At 46.6% G+C, this 11,880-nt stretch overlaps 1 protein-coding gene across 1 annotated transcript; it reads left to right on the top strand.

The window, feature by feature from the left end:
• Nucleotides 1-5,261: 5,261 nt before the first annotated feature.
• LOC123144988 (uncharacterized) lies at nucleotides 5,262-10,147 on the top strand. The gene is made up of 3 exons (XM_044564261.1): nucleotides 5,262-5,502; nucleotides 5,590-5,880; nucleotides 9,473-10,147. Exons 1-3 carry the CDS (start codon nucleotides 5,401-5,403, stop codon nucleotides 10,058-10,060), a joined length of 981 nt encoding a protein of 326 aa, XP_044420196.1. The 5' UTR covers nucleotides 5,262-5,400; the 3' UTR covers nucleotides 10,061-10,147.
• The last annotated feature ends 1,733 nt before the right edge of the window (nucleotides 10,148-11,880 follow it).

The raw sequence follows: 11,880 nt of genomic DNA on the forward strand, positions 1-11,880 counted from the left end.
GCCTCGACAGTTGGCGAATTACGGGACCTTATTCGGTCTTACAATCCTGCGGTGGTGTTCCTGTGTGAAACAAAAAATAATTCTAGGGCTATGGAAAGGATTAGGTGGAGTTTGGGTTTTCAGAATGGTGTTGCTATTGATTGTGTGGGCAAAAGTAGTGGTTTAGCGTTGTGGTGGAGAGATCACGTTAATGTAACTGTACGACCGTGGTGTCAATAATTTATTGATGCAACGATTGTCCATGATGGCAAAACTGTTAGATTCACTGGTTTCTACGGTGAGCCACGGACGGATCTTCGAAATAAATCTTGGGAGGCTATTCGCTACCTGAGGGCTCAGGATAATCTTCCTTGGTTGTGTGCTGGTGATTTCAACGAGGTTCTCTTCTACACTGATCAGCTTGGTGGTAACCTACGGAGCTTCGCCCAAATGGAAGATTTTTGTGATTGCTTGGCCGACTGCGGTCTAGCTGACATGGGCTTCTCTAGTTTTCCTTATACTTGGGATAACAAAAGGGAAGGGAGTGACAATGTCAAGGTTAGGCTGGATAGAGCTGTATGTTCAGATACCTTTCTGGAGTGCTACCCGGAGTCGGCAGTGGAGCATATTGTTACTGAAGAATCTGACCACCAAGCGTTTTTGATTAAAGCTATGGAAACGGCTCCATGCACAAAGTTAGGGGGGCCTCGACCCTTTAGGTATGAAGAGGCCTGGACCAGGCATGACCAATATGGTGATATGGTTGCGGAGGCATGGGTGGCGACTGGTCCGGAGGCCAAGGATTGGATGATGTTTGGCAACGGCAGGCCACTGTTTTGGGAAGTATGCAAAGATGGGCGAGAGAGGTTTTGGGTCTATCCGAAGGAAGATTGCCAAGCTTAAGAAACAGTTAGTTGATGCTAGAATCCGAGCTGCCCAAACTGGCCATAATCAGGAGGTCAGGGAGATTGAGGATCAGCTACGTGAGACTTACGAGCGGGATGAGATTACGTACAGACAGAGGTCTCGGACGGATTGGCTACAGGCAGGCGACCAAAATACGAAGTACTTCCAAGCCAGGGCAACTCACAGGAGGAGGAAAAACACGGTTAAAGCGCTTCTAAAGGAAGATGATTCTCGCTCGGTTGTGAATGAGGACATGCGTGAAGTTGCTGCATCTTTGTATGAGCAGTTGTTCTCCTCAGAGGGCTCGGCAGGAGCGCAGGATGTGTTGAGCAATATAGCACCAGCAGTCTCTGATGATATGAATGCTAAGCTCATTGAACAGTTTTCTGACCAGGAGATCGAAAAGGCTCTGTTTCAGATGGGGCCAACCAAGGCGTCTAGCCCGGACGGGCTGCCAGCCTTGTTCTATCAGTGCCACTGGGCGCTTGTCAAAGAGGACGTTTGTGCAGCGGTTAAGGACTTCCTGAATGGGGCTGCTACTCCGGACTCCTTTAATGCCACGGTGATTGTCATGATTCCCAAAATAAGTTCTCCGGAGTTAATGTCTTAGTTCAGGCCAATAAGTCTCTGTAATGTGCTTTATAAATTAGCAACAAAGGTGCTGGCCAATAGATTGAAGATCATTTTGCCTTTTCTCATCTCTGAAGAGCAAAGCGCATTTGTCCCAGGACGACTCATTACGGATAATGTGCATGTTGCTTACGAGTGTGTGCATGCGGTCCTTACTAGGAAAAGGAGGAGAAGTCTTTGTGTGGTGAAACTAGATATGATGAAGGCTTATGATAGGGTTGAGTGGCCTTTCCTCGAGCAAATGATGGTCAGGATGGGGTTTGCTCCCCAATGGATCTCTATGATCATGAGATGTGTTACTACTGCTAGCTTCTCTGTTAAACTTAATGGTGGCCTCTCAAGATGTTTCTTACCGTCTAGAGGGCTTCGACAGGGGGACCCCATCTCTCCCTATCTTTTTTTGTTCTGTGTGGAAGGATTCTCAGCTTTGCTAAAAAAAGACTCAAAGTGACAATATCATGAAGGGTGTTTCGTTTGGGAGCACTGGCCCCCATATAACACATTTGTTATTTGCTGATGATAGCATTGTTTCTTTAGAAGGTACTAAGGACAGCATGACGGCTCTCAGAGAGATTCTTGTGAAATATGAGGCTGCCTCAGGCCAAAGGGTAAATTTGAATAAGTCCTCCATTTTTTGGGAAGGGATGTTCTGAGGAGAATAAGACACAATTAAAGAAAACAGTGGGATTCAGTCAAAAGCATTGAGTGAGAAGTACCTTGGGCTACCAACACAGGTTGGGAGATCTAAGGATGGGACTTTTAAATACTTGACGGAAAGCTCGAAAGGGAAAGTAATGGGATGGAAGGGCCGAGGCCTCTCCAAAAAGGCTAGGGAGGTTCTCATCAAATTGGGACTGCAAGCTATACCTACGTTCACCATGAGTTGTTTTCACCTCGCAAAGAAGACGTGCCGGAACCTGACTTCTATTTCTTCAAAATTCTGGTGGGGTGCTATGAATGGTGAAAGGAAAGTGCATTGGGTCTCGTGGGACAAGATGTGTGCTCCAAAGAGAGATGGTGGTTTAGGGTTCAGGGACCCTGAAGCTTTTAACCAGGCTCTTTTAGCCAAGCAAGCCTGGCGGATTCTCTCTTCTCCATCATCTCTGGTTGCTAGAGTCCTTAAGGCAAGGTATTTTTGGGATAGCTCCATCCTTGCAACTACGTGCCCCTCAAATGCTTCATATACTTTCAGGAGTATTCTCCATGGTAGAGATCTACTGCGGGAAGGGTTGGTTTGGAGGATTGGTGACAGTCCCCGGGTAAATCTTCACCACAAGAATTGGATCCCGAGGAATGGATACATGCGTCCACTGGTTCAGCAATATATCCAAGGTGTCACAAAGGTTGCCGACCTGCTAAACTCTGAAGGGACGGCATGGAACCATGAGAGGATTGATGAAATGTTCTCCGTCTCGGATGCCTCAGACATCAAGCAAATCGCTGTTGGGGGGCCTGGCTCGGAGGATTTCTTAGCGTGGAACTACACAAAAAATGGCAACTTCAGCGTTCGCTCTGCCTTCCACCTGCGGATGACAATGAATAGAAGGAGGTCGGGACAGCCCAATTCGTCTTCTTCAGTTGACAAGCACAAAGCTTTCCTCGCACTTTGGGATTCTAATGTCCCGGGGAAGGTGAAAATTCACTTCTGGCGCCTGTTGCGAAATGGACTTGCGGTGGGATCGGAGCTGCATCGTCGGCAGACCAAGGGTGGTATTTTTTGCCCAGCCTGCGGCCGGGAGGAAACAATCCACCACAGGTTCTGGTCTTGCCCCCACTCTATGCTATTCTGGAAACTGTTGCAGACAGAATTGTGCCTCGAAGTGGCCATTCCGCCCGGCTGGTTGGGGTCGCACAAGGAGTTGGAAAGATGGTTGCTGGATTGGCTCACGAGAGCCAAGGATGAAGAGCACGAGGTGATTCTGCAAGCAGTCTATGGGCTCTGGCTAGCCCGCAATGAAGCTCGCTACGAGAAGAAGATCGCTCCAGCGCATGAAATAATGGAAACTGTGCTTCATCATGTGCGGGAATGCCGAGGCATTCATCAACCAAGGGTGCGGGAGCCTGCTGCCCAGAGTAGGCAAAGGTGGGAGGTGCCGGAGGAGGGTTGGGTCAAGGTTAACTCAGATGGTTGTGTGAAAAACTGGTGGCAATGGTGGAGGTGGACCAGTGATGAGGGATCACAATGGAGCTTTCATTGCTGGCCTCTGCCACCACTTCCCACACATAACTGACCCTGAAGCTACTGAGATCTTAGTTTGTAAGCAGGCTCTGCAGGTGGCGTTGGAGCTGAACATCGAATGGGTGCATATCGAGCTAGACAACATGTCAGCCGTGCAAAGAATCAGGCAGGAGCAACAGGAATTAGCAAGAGTAGGAGTTGGGGAGGGTTTATGTAATAGCTGGTTTGGTGTCCCCCGACTGTATCATGGATGTAATATCGGATGACATTCCGAGCTTTGGATCTTAAATAAAGCGACGGCAATTTCCCTCGAAAAAAAGGAAAACGCTTCGCTTCTACAACACGCCGGCCGAAGCGCTCGGTCGGACGCGAGCCACGCTGGCATCAAGCGCCCGCGCGAGACGCGTGTTTTTGGTGGGGCCCAATGTGGACCGCGCTTTATCCTCTCAATCGCACACCCTTCGCCCCTACCTCCAGATACATCCCCTCCCCGCGCCATGTTTTACTCTCCTTTCCTCCGTTCTGAAGGCAACCCACACCTTTCGGTGGCACACACACGAGCTGCAACGACATCTGGGCGGTGCTACAATGGCGATGGACGGATGCAGCTACCAGCGGCGGCGCCAGACTCACGGAGGTGATGCTGGAACCAGCATTCTTTGTTGCTTCAACCGGCCGAAGCCAGAGCTGGAACCGCAGGCGTTTTTTGCTGCAACCGACAAGCGAGTTGGAACCACAGCAGATTTTCTTTTGCTACAAATGTATCATTGTTTTGCTACAACCGGCGTCACTATTTGCTACAATCTTCTGCGGTGTAGTTTGGTGGTCGACGACGGCGAACTTGTGGCCGGCGACGACAGACAGCTGCACCCTACGACCAAGGAGCTACAACCGGCGTCCAGTTTTGCTACAACCTGCGGTTTTGCCGTGCTACCACCGACACCGAGTTTGCTACAACCGGTGTCGACCTTTGGAAAAAAGCTTCAACCAGTGTGTACAAAAGCTTCAACCGTGCGAGAAAAAGCTTCAACCATATGTGGAGCGGCAATGCTAAGAGCTACGGCCGACGGCGAGGCAAGCGGGCGAGGACGACCGACAAACTGGCTGACGCCCGGGGAGGATCATGGTTGCCTGCGATGACAACCGCCATGGCCTTTTCTTCTCTTTCTACGAACGAAGCAGTTGGGGAAGAGGGACCATCGTGCGGCTGAAACTGCTCAGATCATGCGTACGCGCTAGGACGCGCCCGGTACCGCCCTAAGTTTTATGCTATATACTCGTAGAAAAAAAAAGAAAAAGACGAATCAGAAGAAGAAAGAAAAATGCTCAAGTACTCCCTCCGTTCCGAATTAATTGACGTAGCCTCTATATAATGCAAAATGGACATTGTATTAGAAGTCGTGTCATGAGTATACTTTTTACCAGGAACGCTAAAGAGTTCTTTTCATTGACAGTAGAATGCTAAAGAGTTACTGTATCAACGGTAACTAGCATCGGCCGGTCACGCCACAACATTAAGTGAGGAGCCGTCAGATCCAGGCGAAGCGTTTTCCTGAAGAGATGCAGTTAACTGAACATATCAACATTTCTTTCAGAGTTCTTGAGTGCCTCCCCCTAGGAGAAGTAGCCAGCAGCATCGTCCCCCGGCCTCTCGCCTCGGAGATCCCTCTCCCGCAAATCCGGCGTCCGGCGACCTCGCGGCGGCCATGGGACGGTGGACCGGCGTCGTCCACGTCCCGCTCTCCCAGGGCGGCCCCCTCTTCCGCGTCGCTGCCTCGCTCATCCTCACGCCCTCCAAAGCCCTCGCCGTAAGGATGAACAGTGACCCGCCTGCCCTTTTTCCCCTCTCCAAGGCAATAACAGCATCCAAAGCCTCACACCCTGATGCCGCCCAGGTTCCACGCGCAAACGCGATCCTCTTCACGGGCGACCGCGTCCCCGGCACCGGCGAGCCGGCGATCGAGCGGCTGTCGGACGCCGCCTACCTCGCCAAGGTCCTCGCTGGGAAGCTCGCCGGGGAAGCCAACGCGTGGGTGGTCGATGCCGCTTGCTTTGCCGGGCCGTTTGCGGTCTACCGAGAGCTTGTGCCGGCCGTGGACACCGTTGGGGACCCTGAGCGGTATGACCCCACTGGCCTACCGGCGGCGGCTGGCGTTGCCAGCATCTTGGCACATTGTATTCGGGAGGTAAGTTGTGGTAAATTTCGGGGAAATTCTGCAGCAGTCAAAGATTTACCTAGGAGTAGGTCAAATACGATGTTACAGTAATTGAGGTCTTAATTCTTATGCTGTTGTCACATTCTTGTTACTGGATATGGTAGGTGCATTTAATTTCAGGGCTGATACATAGGTAGTCGTTGGATTCAGGAATTAGTTATTTTTAAAATAAAATCCAGGAAATAGTTTAGCTGAATACTTCTTGTACCCATTTCTGAAGAAAGGGAATTCGTGGATCCTCTATTTGGGTTGATGAGATGCCATTTTAGTTCACAAAAACTGTACATAAACTGACTATCTAAAGCTAAGTGTGTATAAAGTTTTTTTTAAGAAAGGATTTCCTCCCAATTTCCATTTTAGAAATCATAGCTTTACGAATTACAATGATGTTTTAACTGCCTCACACATCGACTACCAAAGTAGCCAGCCCAATAACAGGGGCAACAAAAGCTAGTAGAAGCTAAAGGAGTAGGGGATAATAGCGGCAATACAAATATGTAGAGCTCAGCTCCCAGCAATGGAGGCGATCTAGCTAAAATAAAAAGGAGCAAAAAAGACAGATGCCGTGCGCCCAAAATCCATCCCATGTCACTGTCATGTCGTCAGCCGAAATCCATGGCGTTCAGCTTCGCTAATCTTGGAAGGTCTCAACAGCGAATTGTTCCAACAGTCTTGTGCACCTGTGCAGTACCAGCTTTCTCCTCCTTCCCCTGCGACAAGCTCCCGTGTTGGATCCAGAAACAAATTTGAAAGATGACCACACCAGGATCGCTAGGCCATTTGTTATGAAAGCAGGCCAAGTTACGCACCTTCCAAATACCCTACATGACCCCTGCAACCTCAACAGCAGTCATCCCACGTTTGCTTCCAGTAAATAAGCCAGGTATTCAGCTAAACTGGCAACGAATTCCCAGTGCACAGCTAACCACATCCCAGATATATCTGGCCAGGGGACAAGAGAAAAAGAGATGAGTGATGGTTTCATTGCTACCAAAGAACAGATATGAAGCTTCAAAATCACCACCCCTTCTCACCAAAAAGTCCCCTCTTTGGAATGCTTTTCCTAAGCACCAGCCAAATGAAAGTTTTGATATGTAGGGGATCTTAACTTTACACCAGCACTTCGCATAACAGCATAGAAAGTCTTCATGCTAAACTCACAGAGCTGGAGAGAAGCCAAACAAATTTGTATTCCCCATCAGTCAGGGGGGAATTTGTGCTAGTCTCTCTCCAACTATAACTCTTCTGAAAGTTAGAGCGTTAAAACCTAGAGCAAAACCTGATGTAATATAATGTTCTGAAGAGGTTGGAAAGGGCCTGGGTAATTTTTCAGCAAGTCTGGTTCCTCCAAGTCAGTTATCCTCCCAAAAGCTTGTTTTCTTCCTATTTACTATCTCAATTTTACAGCAGCTAAGAAATAGGTTTTCAGTTTCCACCAATCCTCACGAAAAGTGAGAGCTCCCATTTTTGGTGACAACCTGCCTTAGCTCAAGTATTTGTTTGTCAGAAAATCTTGCCAACGACCTCTGCTATTAAATAGCTTCCTGCAACCATTTTGACAGAAGAGCAATGCTCATGATTTCTAGATCTAAAATCCAGATGCCACCATGATCTTTAGGTAAGTAAACTTGGGGCCAGTTAACAAAATGATATTTCTTTTTGTTTTTCCCCACTCCACAAAAATGTGGCTCTTAGTGAACCTGCTTTTTCCTTCAACTGGGATTCTGTAGAAAGAATGCATGTATTGGAATACTGGACAAGGAGGAACTTATGAGGATAGTCTGCCACCAATAGATAAAGTCCTGCCTTGCCAGCACCCAAGTCGCTGATCAAATTTCTGTACAGTTTTGTGCCAATCATCGTTTCTAATTCTCTTCTCATCTACAGGGATAGCCAGTCTACCAGTTTTACAGGTTAAGATTCCCTCAAATTCAGTGTTTCTGTTTGCAGCATTGCCAAGTTAGATAAATTTCACTTTTTTGAAAAATTGTTTTCAAACCTGACATCTGCTCAAACAGACACAGTCAAAATTTAAGGTTTCTTGCCAGCTCTAAGTCATCCTGGAACTGAAGGATGGTACCATCTGCATGTTGCAGAATGGCTACTCCCTCAGGTGCAATTTGTAGCTTAGCCAGTGATAAGATTATTTTTAACAGCTCTAGTTATCACAATTGACAAAGCATCAGCAGCCAGGTCAAACAGAGAAGGTGACTGTGGGTCAAATAAGTGTGTCTAAGGATGATTAATCTAGTTATGGTGATTAATGCCCTCTTATTTATCAGATCCACCTTTTCACTACTTTCTGTGCTGACATTACACTTTGCATATGTGTGACAAGCTGCTGCAGTGCACTTATGTTCTCTCAGGGTTGCTTTGCAGAGTTAGATATTAGCAGGAACCATAACATTTCTGATAATCTTATACCCAGTAACCAGAGAGCGAACAATGACAAATTGCCATGTTTGATATAATACCAGAGGATGGCTATGAGTATTAGAGCACTGGTCTTGGATTTCACGTGGGAATCGTGTACATTTCTGTTCATTGTGTCGGTGGTGTGCACGAGTACAACAGCCTCTCACTGACCCAGGAGGCTGCCATGGAGCAGACAGGTTTGGACGTGGCCCTTTCATCATCTTTGAGTGTTTCAAGCCCAGAGCCCAGTGATAGTCTCCTCGTGGCCTTGCAACATGTCATTATACCATGTTCATCATGGGACGTATACCTTAGTTGGTTGAGATTGATGCAATGTTAAATTAATGGATGGATTAGTCTGCAGATGATTTAACCAGGGTTCTTGGAGAGACGGTGGATAGGGTAGCAAAGATACCGATGTTTATGCTGAAGACAACCTGGTCGCTGACCTCATATAGGAACCTGTTCATGGTGTGGCAGTTTTGGAGAGAATCACTTTAATGCATCCCGTGGTCCAAATAATCCAAGATAGGAACCTGTTTCAGAGGTAATATTAATACCACAAATTTCCGGTATCTAGTCTGGTTGCATTGGCAGTCTTAGAATACATACTGTGGTGCACATCACTAGGGGAAAGTGTGGTTCAGATTCCGGGTGCATCTGGACCTGAGAGCCATAACGAATTTCCGCAGTCTTGTATTACTATCTTACATAACTGTGTGTAGTGGAGCAAGAACTGTACTGCCAGGGATCCTTCCAAGATAACTGAAACCAAAACATGCACCCTTAACAAACTTGCTTAGAAAATATATCCTTTCCATCAATATTGGAGAAACCCCCACTGCATTACTAGTTGATGACAATGCATATGTTATACGTCATTCTTGTTTTGTGTCAATGTATTTTTTTGGTTTTTAATATGTGCGTACGGAGATCTTTAGCTTTCTTATGAGATCTTGCCATTTTGTTTCCCTTTTGTGTATTTATCTTATTGCACCTGTACATTTTACGTGCTTTATGTCTTCCCACTGAATTAGCATACTGTAGTCGTATTCTCATTTCTTGTAGACATTCTAGAGTTTACTCAGAACTTGGTGTCTTTCGCTTTTCCTTGTTAATTCCTCTCATCCCCTTTTTTTGTTAGCAGATACAAAATAAGGTCATGAGGGGGTCATTGAATGATTCCACAGGCAATCAAGAACCTACTGCATCGTTGCTACCGCCGTGTGCTCCTAAAACTATCATCCTGGGGTTCAGTAAGGGCGGAGTTGTCGTCAACCAGCTTGTGGCAGAACTTTCTTACTGGGCCTCAAAATCAGCAAAAGGTTCAGTTGATGTTTCACGGCAAAACTCAGCCCTCTTGACCCCTGATCTACTTGTTCCTGCTACAGCTAGTGATATTTTATCAAGTATTTCCGAGTTCCATTATTTGGATGTGGGCCTCAGTTGTCCTGGAGCATACACTACTGATCATGCGGTGATCAAGGGGATAGCCAGCTATGTCTCTCAGACTACTGATAGTCTCTGTTTTGTCCTTCATGGGACTCCGCGGCAGTGGTCTGATCCGAACCGCCCATGGATCCTGGCCGAGAAAAACACGATGCTGCGGTTGCTTCAGGACGAGGCCAACAAATGTGAAGGGAGACTGACGCTATCTGAAAAGAGGTATTTTGGTGGTAGACCACGCAGTCTGCTGATGCATTTTGAGATTTTGGAAGCAATGGACATCTCCTGATATTCAGCCTGTGCAGCTTGTAGCCTTCTAGTCTCTGTACAGCTTGTGCAGAGAATAACGGAATGTGAATATTTCTCGAGGGTTTTAGATTGTTTTTTGTCTTTTCGGCTCGGCGGTAGTTTCATTCCCTCAGGGAGTATATGAGGAGTCTTTTCTGAACTGAAAATCCAACACAAATCAGTTACAGCTGAAATGATTAACGAAATATATATGAGATGTAGTTTCTTTGCCCGGATTTCCTTGCGTAGCATTCGGGGCATATGTCTTCTTTTCCCTATTAAGCTTCATGCACTAGCCAGCGGTAGCGCAATCAAAAGTCCGAACTGATGAAAAGGACTAGGTAATCCGAATACACACTTGAACACATTTTCCCCTTCTTGTTTCACTGTTTGTAACATTATGCCAGTTCCAAAAAAAAGCTCAAGTTGGCCACTGCAAATTGCTGACAAGTTCGGGTCACGGGCTACTTGCAGCTGCAGGCTAACGAAGCGACTGTTTTTCTGACGCACATCCTCGTCTGTTATGAGCTTTTAGGTGAAAAATTTGTCAGTTACTTCCTCGATTTAGTGAGACCAAGTCTACTTATTAATATTCATCAAGCTGATCCGTACGCGGCATCTGCTAGCTCCAGTTTAGATGTCAAACAGACTTAGCCGAGTCTGTAATAATTGGGCCATGCTGCATATTCAGTTATTGAACACGTCGTACTAATTGAGTACCTGACCGAATTCCACGCAATCACGACCTCTCAGTTCCACATGATCCATGAAAGTAAGCAACATTGCGGATAAGATAATGGCGCCAGGCCGGTAGTGGTTAACTGGTCAGTACAAATGTAGCATACTAAAATGCATGGTGATTCCAGCTACACTCGAAACTGTTTTGTCTCACTCTGGAGGCAACACCTGAAGCAGTCAAAACAGAGAGGAGTCTCCCCAAGACCCACAGACAAGTTGCCAAATAAAGTTAGGTCACGCCATTTTCAGCTGGACTGATGAGGTTCGCGTGCTCGTGATCTCCCTTGTCCCGTATCGCGTTCTTAATAATACGGCGATGTCCAAATCTCGGGATTCAGTTCCAGCTAAACAATCACCGGGAATTCTCGCTGATCCGCGTTGTCCGTCGCTGCGGGACAAACCTCGCACGAACGGATCAACCGCATGCGGCCACCGATGCCAGTCCAAGAATGCGCTTTTTTGGGTATGGCCGTGCTTCTTTCGTAATCACCTCTAGAAGCGGTCAACCGAAGGTCAGAGTCATGGCCGGCCCTAGAGTTATGAAGACCTAGTGCAAATGAGGTATTAGAGGGTAACATAAGGGGCCGTTTGGATTGGAACTATGTTTGCCTTGTATTACCACATTACACATCTGTCATACTTGCCTAAGTTGAGTTGCTCAAATTGTTGCCTTATATTGCCACATTACATGCTTGCCATACTTGCCTAACTTGAGTTGTTCAAATTGTTAACCACACTTTGGCTTGCCTAAGAAAATATTGCCATACTTTTTGTGTCTATGACATGTGGGGTTCACTGCTCATAAAAACATTCTTACCTTAGGTGTGGCTAGAATCAAACACCCATCAAACTTGGTCAAACTTGCCTAATGTGAGGTGTGGCAATATGTGGCTATAAACCAAACAGCCCCTAAATACTTTCACCGGTATATATTGCATATCATGAAAACTATTATAAAACATATAAAAATCAAAACTATAATTCATTAGCAAATATAGTCTTGCTACAGCATGTATATGTGATTACATGATATAAGTAATAATTATAAGATACATGTACTTAACCATAGGTAACTTATCGAAT

The sequence above is a fragment of the Triticum aestivum genome, chromosome 6D, assembly GCF_018294505.1.
Source record: "Triticum aestivum cultivar Chinese Spring chromosome 6D, IWGSC CS RefSeq v2.1, whole genome shotgun sequence".
Taxonomy (NCBI): Eukaryota; Viridiplantae; Streptophyta; class Magnoliopsida; order Poales; family Poaceae; genus Triticum; species Triticum aestivum.

What these genes read in the sequence shown, in the direction of transcription:
- LOC123144988 (XM_044564261.1), top strand. Translation starts at nt 5,401, where the DNA reads ATGGGACGGTGGACCGGCGTCGTCCACGTCCCGCTCTCCCAGGGCGGC. An exon ending in CGCCCTCCAAAGCCCTCGCC is followed by an intron (nt 5,503 to 5,589) that starts GTAAGGATGAAC and finishes GATGCCGCCCAG; the next exon opens with GTTCCACGCGCAAACGCGAT. An exon ending in TGGCACATTGTATTCGGGAG is followed by an intron (nt 5,881 to 9,472) that starts GTAAGTTGTGGT and finishes TTTTGTTAGCAG; the next exon opens with ATACAAAATAAGGTCATGAG.